Source organism: Lathyrus oleraceus, chromosome 5, assembly GCF_024323335.1.
Source record: "Lathyrus oleraceus cultivar Zhongwan6 chromosome 5, CAAS_Psat_ZW6_1.0, whole genome shotgun sequence".
Lineage (NCBI taxonomy): Eukaryota > Viridiplantae > Streptophyta > Magnoliopsida > Fabales > Fabaceae > Lathyrus > Lathyrus oleraceus.
This window is the reverse complement of record NC_066583.1, coordinates 532,062,447-532,076,427: the sequence shown is the minus strand read 5'-3', so window position 1 is coordinate 532,076,427 and position 13,981 is coordinate 532,062,447. Positions and strand designations below refer to the sequence as shown.

Sequence of the window (13,981 nt, the reverse complement as noted above, 5' to 3'; positions counted from 1 at the left end):
TCCATGTGAATAAAACTAGAACTATGAATATCAATTGTTGGAGTTAACAATAAAACTCCATTGATGCAAAGGAAAATATTATGATGAATATTGAAAGAATTTGAGAGAGAGAAGAAAAATAACGTAACTAATTGTAACAAAAAATTTCAATCTCAACAAACTCAATTTCTCTATTTTTTAGTTGTAACTAGCCAATCAAATAAAATCCAAACTAAACAATTTGAATTTGAATTACATTTAACAATTATTAAAAGCAACATATCTAACTATTTCTTTATGAACCTAAATATAACATTTTTATAAGACAGAGGTTACTCCGTCTCATAAAAAGTGTCTTTTTTTTCTTCAAAATAATTGTATCATTATAATACCAATATAACATTTATTATTTTCTTCACGATAATATTTTTATTTATTAATTTTTACTTTATTCAACTAATAAAAATATTTTAATAAATAATATGAATTATACTATTAAAATTAACATTATTTAATAACTCCACTGAAACTCAAATAAAATATTCATGTCTCGTATCTAATATATTTTCTCTATCTCATAATAAATATTTTATTACAGTAAAAAAAATATATTTATATTGTAAAAAGTAAAATAAAATAAAATAATATTATAAAAATATATATATTTTGAGATTGATAAAAAAATATAAATAAACCGCTTTTTATGAGAAATAGGAAACATGTAATTCTAGCCAAACTTTTGTCATATTTTTGATTTTTTTATACAAACTTTTGTCTTACTTTTAAAATCAGTGTTATGATCAGTTTGTGATAACATATGTACAAGTCCTATATTCAATAAACATTTTCTAAAAAAACAAAAACAAAAGAACTAAATAAAGCAAAAGAAAACAAAATAACTCTCTCTGTGAAGAGTGACCCATGTATACACATGCAGCCGCGGTCTTATATAAATGCTGTGACCATAGCAAACAAATCTCTCATTCTCTTTTCCCTCCTTATAACTTCTTCTATCTCTGTTCTTTGTTAAACAGAGATTCAAAAATGGGTGCTAAACGACACCCTATTATTCTCCTGTTTTTCCTCACAGTTACGGTGGTGATGATAACAGGGAAAGCAAAGGGTGAGTATGGTTCACCGGAACAGTGTGACCTGTTCACCGGAACATGGGTGGTGGATGAGTCCTATCCGTTATATAAACCAGCCACGTGTCCGTTTATAGAACGCGAGTTCAGGTGTGTAGCAAATGGACGGCCTGATCTGATTTACACCCATTACAGATGGAAACCACTGTCCTGCAATTTACTCAGGTTATCATTATTACTCTCTTTCTTTTCATTGGTTGCTTTTTTATTTATTGTCATTTTCACTTTATTATGTAAAAACACAATTTTTATTACTTTTGGTTCTACAGTTATGCATTTTTAGTTGAGATAATAGTACCAATTATTGTTGGTTGTTGTCATCAATATTCAATAAGTATATATAACCTCCAAACACACCATTCATTTTGAGTTTTAGTGCTATATTATTTCTATGTATATTGAATATTTTTATTTTTATAATTATAAAATAAAGTTATGGAAAATTGAAGAAGTTCAAACACTTTTTTTTTAAGATTAAAGAGTCTGTCTGGAATTAATAGGCTATTTATGAGTAGTATTAGAAAAGTGTAGGAAATCATGTGACCTTTAGGTATGATCCAATCATTACAGCCTGTATAACAACTGGAGTTTTTAATATAAGAAAAAATAAAACACATTAGCAGTGAATTAAAGGTTCGAATGTTTGGCTTGGAATTATACTTAATGAAAGGTTCGAATGTTTTGGCTTGGGTTGGATTTTTAACATGTCTTTTCTTCTTATAAATAAAATCTAAGAAAATATTTTAAAAAATTATTAGTAATATTTAATGGTTATTAATAAGAGTTAAATGATTATTATAATTAAGACACCAACATGACAGAGTAACTAATTAGAGATAGATTCTCAATTCTCATGTTGTTTCATTTTGTATGAAAAAAAAGGTGTCGGTTCAGTCACTCGTGGGTCCGCTATAGACCAAACTCTGAAACTCTTGTTTGTGTGTTACCCTTTTTGTCCTCTCAAATCTTATCTTATTCCCAATGTGTCCATCATCATTTTGTATTTTTTGTTCTAGAGTACAGTACTAGTTTTGCTTTTTCAGGGAAAAGTAGTTATTCAAAACAACTTGAAAAAGTGGCTAGTGAAGTCAGCAACAAATTATAACGATAATAATTCACGAAACCATTTACTAATACTTCTTCCCTAAGTGATTTTGTTAACCATTTTACACGAATTATGAAGAAAAAATCAAAGATACACTGTAGAACAATTTTACATTCTTTCAATGAATAATTTTATTATGTTTAATGGCAGATTCGACGGAGAAGATTTTCTGGAGAGAATGAGGGGGAAGAGCATCATGTTTGTGGGAGATTCTTTAAGCAGAAATCAATGGCAATCTATGACTTGTTTGCTTCATTCTGCAGTGCCTAATTCTAATTACACTGTCGCCAGAGTTGGAGATGTTTCTATATTTACATTTACGGTAACAAATTTTAATTTCTTGCTAATTTTTATTCCTTTTTATTAAATCATTGTCATTGCTAATTGTGACAAACTAATCCATTTTATCATCCTTAATTTCTATTTCTATTTGATACTTTAATAGACAAAGTGGGAATAGTTACATTGTTTGGTGTTAAGTCATATATATAAGTGGTCCCTTGTTGTTGTTGATATTAACAAGTAACTTAGGCAAATAGCTACATGTTTTTAATGCAAGATCCAACTCCTACCCCTTTCAAAATCAGAAAGCTTTAATGTTTAATTAGGTGACATATCATGGTTACTTATATTTTCGGTCATGCCTAAATTAACATTCTTTACTTTATCATAGTCTTTCATCTTACCTTGTTTAATTAAGGTATTTGGCTTTAGTTGAGATTCTAGAATAACTTTAAAAGCTTTAATGGAGGTGTTTGCCCTTTACTTAGACTTCCAATTTTTTGTTAAACCTAATATTCACGTTAACTTAGCCCATTACTCAATCAATTTAATGTGATTGTATGTATATGACCTAAGTAGCCAATTGTAGGTGCAGTCAATAAATCTTTAGTTTTTCTAATTCACATCAATACAAAATTCTATTCGATAATTATTTTTGAATTTGTAGTTTATAATTTTTTCACTAAATTATCATTTTTATTTTTTATTTAATAATTTGCAGGAGTATGAAGTGAAAGTGATGCTAGATAGGAACGTGTATTTAGTTGATGTTGTCCGAGAGGATATAGGCAGAGTCTTAAAGCTAGACTCCATAGAAGGAAGCAAGCTATGGAATGGGATTGACATGCTTATCTTCAACACATGGCATTGGTGGTACCGTAGAGGACCCACTCAACCGTAAGCTTATTATTTAAATTCAAGAATCAATTATTTTGGGGTTGGCATCTAATTTTAATCAAGTTTAATAAAACCAAAATTCAGATGGGATTATATTGAAGTTGGAGGTGAAGTTATGAAAGATATGGATAGAATGAAGGCTTTTGAAAAAGCACTCATTACATGGGCAGCATGGGTAGATGCCAACATTGACCCTACAAAAGTAAAAGTCTTCTTTCAAGGAATTTCCCCTTCTCATTACAAGTAAATTATAAACCCTTTCTTTTTTTATTTTTTTTATTTAGTGTTCAATCAGTATTATAGATAATGTGACATGACAATAATGTTTGTATTTTGAACTTTGATTGTAGTGGCACCCTATGGAATGAGCCAACTGCAAAGAGCTGTATCCGAGAGAAGACGCCGGTGGCCGGATCGACATATCCGGGCGGATTGCCGCCGGCTGTGGGTGTTTTGAAGAGTGTACTAAGCACAATTAAGAAACCGGTGACATTGCTAGACATCACAACCCTTTCATTGCTGAGAAAAGATGGTCATCCTTCTATTTATGGACTTTTTGGTTTAAAAGGAATGGATTGTAGTCATTGGTGTCTCTCTGGTGTTCCAGATACTTGGAATGAGATACTCTACAACCTTATTTAATGTCATTTTTTTTGTTTATTTTATTTATTTTTATAATTGATCAATTGGGGGGGACTTATTGGATTCTTATAATAGATAAAAAAAATTATAGAAAAATTGGGTGGATAGATTGATTTTGATAGCTGCCTACCCTTTTGTAATGCATTGTACTCAAAATTGAATGATAATAAAGAAATTATTTGGAATAACACAGTTTGTTTGTTGTTTGCAATCCTCTACCTCAACAAAAAGCATTGGAGCTCTATTTCTCAAAATGACTAACAAGTGTGGACCATAAAAGATGGAAGAGGAGATGGCTTGATATGATAATACAAATAGAAAAATCTTGAGTTTAATTTGTTTGTCTGCAACATGTTTCAGTATTAACCAAGAAGATTAAAGTTTAATAAGACTATGGTTAATATACATCCAATTCCAACAAAATAGAGAATTTTTACACATAAGCAAGGTAACTTTCCGTCCAATACATGAACAAAGAGAACAAAGAAGTGTCTTAGACATTGCGGTGACAAAGCACCAAGGTCAAAATGCTCGTGAAAATTCTTCTCCTATATCCAAAGCAATCAGAAATGATGTGTTGCATGAGTTGATGGAAGTCTCAAAGGCTCTGCAAGAGACAATTATTGCAAGTACCATCAGGAAGAGTAATATGGATGGATTGATCAAACTGTTGACCAAGGAAAAGGAAGTTGAGGATGAAGAAAAGGCTAACAATGAAAAAGAAGAGGAAGAACAATCTGCTAGTGACGGAGAAGCCAACATCTCAGAATCCTTAAGTGAAGAAGAAGAATCAAACTCTAAAGACTAAAATCATCAAGTTGAAGTTGTTTTGAAGTTTTTTTACCCTTTGTTTTTAATAAATTTGTCTTCTGCATTTTAACCATGGTCCTGGGTACTCCAGTTTGATACTCATTTGTGTTCTTGGTTCTACTGTATGGTCTTCCAGCTTTGTTTTCATGTCTTTTGTATGTGTTCTTTATTTTTTATAATTTTTCATTTTCCCATACCTTTGCCAAATTGTGGCAAAAAGGGAGAGTAATGGTATGTATGCGTTGATGTGTTTGTGGAGTTATGTGCATGATGGAGTATCTGGCCCGACATCTAGCCTTCAACTTGTGAACATGTATGTTTGTAAGCATGTGTGAGCTGATCTCTCTATGTATATGAACTATAATGTTTGTGAACCGATCTCTTTACTTATGTTTGATGAGTAGTGGTAGTTCTGAGTGACCTGACTAACATGATTGACTACTGACTTTGATTGTGTGCATGTATGATTGTTAGTGTACCTGACTTTGGGAGCGTTATGGTTATGTTTTGAATGTGTAGCAACCACTTTACTTATGTGTTACTTACTTATGTTGTTGTTTTCTCAGTTTGTTATGTTTGTGGTGTGCTTATGTTGCTTAGTTTGTAAGATTTACTCATGCATATTTTATAAGTTTTTGAAAGAGTTATTTTGCCAAAATTTAACACATGGGGAGATTGTTGTTCCTTTTGACTGGCTGCATTATGCAAAACAACATGGAGTGTACAAAATGTTTCGATGAAGAAAGGACACATGTGAGACACGATGTTCTAGCATGTGTGCAACATCCGACCCTTGTCAGCAGACCAATATTGTTGTTCTGAGCAAGTTTCCTGGTTGTGTGCAACAAGATGTTTGCTATCTTTTAGCAATGTGTTAGTTAAATTTGTTTGACATATTGAATAAGATCAAATTTTAATTAATTGGAGATTTAAATTTGAATCAAAATAAATCAAAACTTTTTATTAGAGGTTGTTGAAAAATAAATCAAAACAAAATCCTCTAAAAATATGGATGTGATCTCAAATCAAATGCCCATTGGGGAAATCCCAAAAAATTGCATTGCTATTTAAGGAGACTCAAACCTAACGTTTGAAGTGTGTGCAAGTGTTGAGGATCCTTGTGTTAGGGTTTCTATTTTGAGTCTTTTGTTATTGTTTGTGCACCAATCTAGAACATGCATTCATATCCAAAGGCATAGAGTTTAGTGTGATAGTTGAGTTATAATTCAAAAAATCATATTATGTTTATTGTATTGATCGCTGGGGTTAGTGATTGAGAGAAAGTGAGAGGGGTCTCATATTTAGGGGGAGTAATAAAAACATGAGTATAATTAATAAGATGAGCATTGGACAAGGGTTGTTCGTCTAAGACACTTTGTACTAATTCTATTGAAAGTGAATTTCCTTTCTTGGTTTGAAAGTCCCCCGTACATAGGTGACGTTGCATTGAACTAGGTTAACAATTATTTGTATAATATAATTGCTTTATGATTTATAATCTTGTGTTATATTATCTGTCAATTCTGGTTTAAGATGTCGAACATGCTGACTTAGACATCTGGTTCAAGAAGAAGATCTATCCTTTGGGCCATGTCTCAGGACTTCACCATTACCAAGGAACAATGAGGATAAAAAAAGAGCAGAGCACCGAAAGTTGCAGTAGAAATCTCTTTAACATGTCAAGCCATAACAAATGCAGTGATTGATAAAAGGAGGTAGAAAATGAGAGAGAAGTGATCCAAAAACCTGGAGTAAACGAGATTATGGAGAAGGGGAATAAGAGGAGAGGGAAGGTAGATTTTGCAGAAACAAAGAAGGTTGAGAGTATTGTTGAGTCCTTACGGGATGTTATGATATCTAGAGGTGTACAGGAAGGTGAGGTCAAGAAGGGTGAAAAAAAAGAACGAACCAAGTGGAAAAGGCAAAAAGAAGGCAAGAGAAAGCAAAGTACAACTGCAAAGAAGGTGGAGTTGGACCTTAGGAAGTGTCATCTGGTGGAGGTACCAATAACTACGGGTACGTCTCTGGATGTTAAGACTGGGGTAAATAAGAGGAAACAAGATGAAGTGGTTGAAGTTACAAACTCTCAATTTTTACCAGAGGTGGTGTTGAAGGCCCAACACTGCCTTCCACAATGAAACTCATATTACGAAACTGTAGGGGATTGTGGAATCCATATGCAGCTCGAGCCTTATCAAGGCTCATCCGTCTAGAAAACCCTGGTTTGGTGTTCTTGATGGAAACAGAATTCAAATTTGGTGAAGTGGAGCGAATTTGAGAGGCTTATGGCTTCTATTTGTGCCCGACGGTAGATTGTAACAAGTCTTGGAAGGATAGGACGGGAGGTTTGGCCTTGACGTGGAGAGACACTGTGAGATTTTTATTTCCTTGTATTCCCTAAACCACATATGGGATACTTTGAGGATGAGGTCACCGATGGAAAATAATTTATTGCAGGTATATATGGTCATCGAGAAGAACATAATAAGTGGCACATTTGACAATTGATTAAGAGCTTGGCTCCGCTTGGAGGCATGTTGTTTATTTTGGCAAAGGATGTGAAGATGTGGAGATTTGGATCCAGTTGTATTTTACCAAAGGTATTGGCATATTGTTGGAAATAATGTGGAGAAGTTAGTGCTAGAAATTCTTAATAATGGAAGGATCCCGAATGATATCAACAAAACTTTCATTTGTTTAATTTCAAAAGGCAAGAATCGAAAGACTCTGAAAGAGTTTTTCCCCATTAGCCCGTGCAACGTGATTATGAAGATAGTTATCAAAATGATAGCAAATAGACTGAAGCCAATTCTGCCAGACCTAGTGGATGAGGGGCAAAGTGTGTTTGTCAAAAACTAACTGATCACGGACAATGGTTTGATTGCAATGGAGTGCTTTCATGGATGAAAAAGAAAACAAAAGGCAAGAAAGGCACAATGGCACTGAAACGGGATATGTCAAAGTCGTACGATATGATTGAGTGGGGATTTTTGGAAATAATGCTTATTTCAATGGGGTTGCCCCCCAAAGATGGTTATTATAATATTTGGATGTATATCTACTGTGACCTATGAAATCCTCATCAATGGGAAACATACTAAGAGTTTTTCTCCGAAACTTGGCTAACGTCAAGGTGACCCTCTATTACCGTACCTCTTTATTCTTTGTGAAAATGTTCTCTTGGGAATGATCCATTCAGAAGTAAGGGGGAAATGTTCCTGGAATTTGGATGGCCAGGAAGGAACCTATCATCTCTCACTTGCTGTTCGCGAATGACATTCTATTTTTTTCCCGAGCAAATCCGTAGGAGGCAACAAACCTGCTTAGAGTTCTTGAAACTTACCAGTAGGGCTCTGGTAAGTTGGTTAATCTGGACAAATCCAAGGCGTCGTTTAGTCGAAATATGCATGAAGAAGTGAAAAACATAATCTGTAACAAAATGGGGATAAAGATTGTGACATCTCACTCTAAGTTCTTAGGTCTTCCTGTGGTTTTTGGCAGGTCCAAGTAAGAAATATTTTCCTTTGTTATTGAATGGGTCTGGAAAACCTCAAAGGGTGGAAGGGTAATTCGTTGTCTATAGTAGGAAGGGAGATGTTGGTCAAAGAAGCGGCGCAAGGTATTCTCTACTATATTATAAGTTGTTACAAGTTTCTGAAGGATGTTGCTCGGAGATTAAATCAATGATAGAAAAGTTCTGGTGGGGGTGAAGGACGGGGAAAGGAAATTCACTAGATGAGCTGGGAACGAATGACAAGACCTAAGAGAAAATGAGGTATGTGATTTAAGGAATTTAGTGATTTCAATAAAGCCTTGTTGGGGAAACAATGTTAGAGACTGCTCATGAGGAAGCACACTCAAATGGGAAAGGTGTTTAAAGCTAGGTATTTCCCAAGTTGTAGCTTCTCGAGGGAAAAAGCCAACCATAATCCAAAATGTGTGGAGGAGTATGTTAGGTGCCAAATTCTTAATGGAGGAGGGATTTAAGTGGAAAGTTGGTAACAAGAGGAAAATCAACACTCAGCAAGACAAGTGGCTTCCAACGAACTCAGGATCTAAGGTGGTGAGTGTTTGGGAGGTCGTTGACCAGAACGCGATGGTGGAAGATCTCATTGACTATGAAATCAAGCAATGTAAGAGGAACATTATTTTACAAACTTTAACAAATTTGAAGCCAAACAAATAGTTATTATACCATTTTCTCCTAGACTCCCCGAAGACAAATTCATCTGGTCAGTTGAAAAGAACGGGATTTACTCAGTTAAGTCTTCCTACTACCTCATCGGGGAGGCCAAAAGAAGAATTCAAGCTGGTGTATCCGGTGGAAAGGAGAGCAACTCGTAGGAAGGAATCTGACGGTTACCCTTACTAACCAATTATAGAAACTTCCTTTGGAGACTAGTGAAAGGAATTCTTCCAACAAGAACAAACCTTAGGAAAAAAGGATTGGTGATTGATCATATATGCCATCTGTGTTTTGAAGAAGTTGAAACGAATGAACACCTGTTCTTGTATTGTCATGCTACCAAAAGGGTATGGTTTGCACATCCATTGGGACTTCATATTTTCACTCAAGCTGGTTTTAATTTATGGTTGCAGAATTGGATAACTTGCAGGTAGGCATGGCAATGGGGTGGGGCGGGGACGGTTTTTACCTTCCCCAAACCCAAACTCAAACTCAAATCCCCAAACAATCCTCATTCTCCCTCCCAAACCCAAAGGAGGATGGAGAATTAAAACTCAAATCCATCCCAAATGGGTTCTGATTGGGTTCGGGTATCCCCGCCCCGTCACCATCCATTTAGTAAAATCATTTTTTTTAATAAAAATATTTATTTTTTCCAAAATCAAATTACACTACAAATGATAAAATAAAACAACATGAAAAAATTCCATAAATACATTTCAAATATTTTAAATAATTAATACAAATAAAAAAAATCAAAAAATCAAAGTCGTGGCCACATATTTAATATTTCAAATTATCAAAACTAAGTAATAATGTACATAATGAAATAAACGGGGTGGGTTCGGGGCGGGTATGGGGTGGGTACTAATGTCCCCATTACCCGACCCGTCCCCATATTTTTTAATCAAGGAAAACCCAAACCCAAACCCGAACACAAACCCAGTAAAAACGGGTTTTCTCCGTCAACTTCGGGACGGGTTCAGGTGGGTACCCGCATGTATGGATTATGTTGCCATGCCTACTTGCAAGGGTCTTAGAGGTGTACAAGTTATGGGTGTCACTCTCTTGAAGCTATGGAAAGGTAGGAACCAAATGGTTTTCCAACAAAAATCAGTTCAGCCCGATGGAAATTGCAAAGGAAGTTGTGGATATCATGGAGGAATTCAACAAAGCCAACACCCGCCACCAGAATAGGAATGATGACCACCATGAGAGATTGTCGGTAACTGTATCCGAGGAAGATCTTATAGTGAATGTGGATGCTGGTTGTTTCGACGATGAACAATTGGTAATGTTTGGCCAAGAAACAAACTGGAGAATCCATTCTAAAGGCTTGCAAGCGACAAATCATGGTTGTGGAGTTGCACATGGCTGAGACTCTAGGTGTCCCGTGGGTCTTACAAATAGTGAAAACTCTCAATTGGAAAAGCTTTGAGGTTAGGACAGACGCGGAAGTAGTTGCAAACTGCATAAATGGGAAGCTTGTGGTGGCAATTATTAGCCTTATTATTGAGGATTGCATTGCTCTCATATCAAAGTTAAATTTTGCTTTGGTTAGCTATGTTGGTAGAGATAGTAACAAGAAAGCTTATAGTCTTGTAGTTATTCCAAAACAATGTGGCTCTAGGACTTGGATCGAAAATGACTAGGTGCTTGTGGACTTGACTCCTAATTGTAATGTTTCTGTTTTTTAGGCTATGTTTGGATTAATGAAACATAACGGAGCGGAATGGAGCGGAGCGGAATGAAATATAGATTTCACTCCATTGTTTGATTATTTTATTAAAAATATTTCATTTTCATCACATACACCCTAAATTGGATGAACAAAAAATGGAAATTGGATGGAATTGATTCTATCATGTTTATTCCATTCCATCCATTATTTTCAAATCCAAACAATAAAATCATATTAGTTACCACTTCACTCCATTTCATTTCATCTCATACTAACAATCCAAATACATTACCCATAAAGAAAAATGATGAAACCACGCCATAGGTAAATAATTTCATATTAAAGCTACAAATCAAGTATGTATGGATGATAAGAATTAATTAGAATTTTTTATTTGACAAATATGAAAACTTACAAAATATTAATTCGATTTTATGAGATGATAAACTGTTACAACAAAACTATTTTATTTCAACTCTTAATGATTGATTTAGTAGTGAAAGTTTAGATCTTAAAAGTGTTTTTTTAAGATCTCAAATTCAAATCTTATTAAATACTAATAATTTTTAAATTGTATTGGTTCATATAAAAGTTAGTCTAATTTTAAATGGGACATCTACTGAAAAACAGTAAATTGGTATTTTGAATTAATTGGTAGTAAGATTTAATATCAACATCTAAAAACTATATTGGTATTCATGTCATTACAATTAACGATTTAATAAAATAAATATTGAGTTTTTTCTAATAAATTAAAACTGTGGGAATAATTTGTTTTTTTAGGGAGTAATTATTAGTAGTGGTTTATTTTATTTTTTTCAAGTGGTTAAAATAAAAGTCAAATATTTTAAATAAATCAATGGTTGTGATTAATTGACAGTGTAAAAAATCTTTACACCGTCAGTGTATATCAATTAAATTCAAGTAAAAAATGAGAGAAAGAGAGACATATTTGTAACAATTTAAATTATACCCACTACAAATTAATCCACAAAATCATACTCACTAAAATTAATCAACAAAATTTATTTAAAAAAAAAATGGGTTGGATGATTGAGTGAATTTGAGTTTAAAAATTTAAAAACTCATTTAAAAAGTTGGGTTTAGGATAAAATCCAATCCAAATTCCAAAAGTACACTGACTCACTAATCAAATATTTATTAATATAATTTTAATGATTTTGATGAATATTAATTCACTTGGTTGTTGCAATTTTAATTCAGAATGTTTCACTATTTATATATAGTTAATTTGATGTTGATATAATTTAATAGTAGTATCATGCAACTTTAGTTTATTGTTAGTATTTTATGATAATTTTTATTAGTTGATGATATCATATATTATTTATGATTCTAAAAGACACCAAAAATAGATTATCTATTTCTTCTAAAAAGATAAAAATGTTGAGTAATTTTTATAAAAAAACAATTCTTCATTTAATCATTGAATATTAATAAAATAAAAAATTATTTGGGCAAGCCACTACCCAATTCAACTCAATCCAAAAATTAATGAATTTGTCCAAACTGTCCCATTAATGTAACTAGTGATTATTTTTCCTCATCCAAAACAGATTGTCCTATATGAATTGGATATTGAGTTTGATCAAGCCCAACCGAAACCGGCCCACATCTACCCCTATTTTTAAGTGACAATTTTTTTTTATATATTTTTTTTCCTTTTTAATTATCGTTTACAAAGTTCAAAGTAATATTAATTGTACTTTTGTCAAAATTACATTTAATTATTTATTAGAGAGAGGAAGTCAAATAAATATAATTAATAATTAAGAGTATTATAAGTAAAAAAAAAATATTATTTAAAAAATAATAATATTGATTAGTTTTTTTGATATGCGTAAAAAGTAAAAAAAATAAAAAAATCAAAAAAAAAAAAAAGAGTAGGGATGACAAAAAAATCTATACTCGTGGATATTCGCAGATAAAATCCAATCACAAACACGAATTTGATAGATTAATGAGTAACCATGAGTAAAATAAACGGATATTTAGTTATCAGTTTTCTTAAGGGAACGAATACGATTTTGATGATACTCGTACTAGCAGATATCTGTATCCGTTAATAAATAACAAAAAAAGTTAAATACTAATTTGTTTAATCTAAAATTATTATTATTATGTTAAATATAAAATTATTATTATTATTATTATTATTATTATTATTATTTTACTCAATATAAAATTATTATTATTATTATTATTTTTTGAATCTCGTATAATCATTTGATAAAAAAGAAATAAAATGAATGTGATTTCATATTCATGGATATCCATAAATATTCATGAACATTTTAAAATCCAGACATATTCGTCTGGCAAATATCCACATGTGTATGAAACAGAAATGAGTATCATAATTATTCCTCTCTCTGTTTCTTTTTAAGTATCACTTTTTTGGAAAAAAAAATATTCTTTTTTAATTGTCACTTACAAAGTTAAAGTAGTATTAATTATACTTTTGTCAAAATTACTCATAGGTAATTATTACAGAGAGAGAAAAAAAAATAAAGTGAATGTAATAAATAATTAAGAATATTATAGGCAAAAAAAAGAATTATTGTTTAAAAAGTAATAATAATGATTAACTTTTTTTATACGTGTAAAATATCAAAAAATGAACAGAAAAAATACTAAATAGGATGAGTAATGGATAACTAGTATTCGTTCCTATGGATATCATTGTCATCCCTAAATCCCTAAATGGAGGGAGTATTTAAACCTAATAAATTTGTTTCCTATGGACCGTTGACCAATATCAATTCTTTATTTGGCCTTTTGTTTGAAAAATATGGTGGGTGAATTCAGAAAGGCATTCAGATTTAAAAAAGTAAAATTAATTTTGGAAACAAGGATGCACCTTCACACAAGGAATCTCTGCCATAATAATCCAAGGCATGCGTCCATTCCAATGACGCACAAAGCAACTATGCGCCCTAGCCTTAGGCGCCTCTTCCTTGCATGCATAAAAAGACATGCATGTGCCACTAGCTTTGGCGCATGTGACCATACATGTCATAAAACAAGGAATGCGCCCTAGCCTTAGGCGCCTACACCTATGTCACATGCATGCACCATATCTGATGCTTCACATGCTGCATACCTATTCAACCTCTGCAACACTTACTCATCTATAAATAGGGTGTCAAGTCACAACACTCAACATCTGTAACACTAACAATCAACCTCTGTAACACTTCATCTTTACCACACTCAACATCTGCAACACTCAA

At 32.6% G+C, this 13,981-nt stretch overlaps 1 protein-coding gene across 1 annotated transcript; it reads left to right on the top strand.

The window, feature by feature from the left end:
- Window positions 1–798: 798 nt before the first annotated feature.
- Window positions 799–4,238, top strand: LOC127086127 (protein trichome birefringence-like 41). Its single transcript, XM_051026840.1, has 5 exons — window positions 799–1,289; window positions 2,380–2,551; window positions 3,233–3,408; window positions 3,493–3,651; window positions 3,759–4,238. Exons 1-5 carry the CDS (start codon window positions 901–903, stop codon window positions 4,048–4,050), a joined length of 1,188 nt encoding a protein of 395 aa, XP_050882797.1. The 5' UTR covers window positions 799–900; the 3' UTR covers window positions 4,051–4,238.
- The last annotated feature ends 9,743 nt before the right edge of the window (window positions 4,239–13,981 follow it).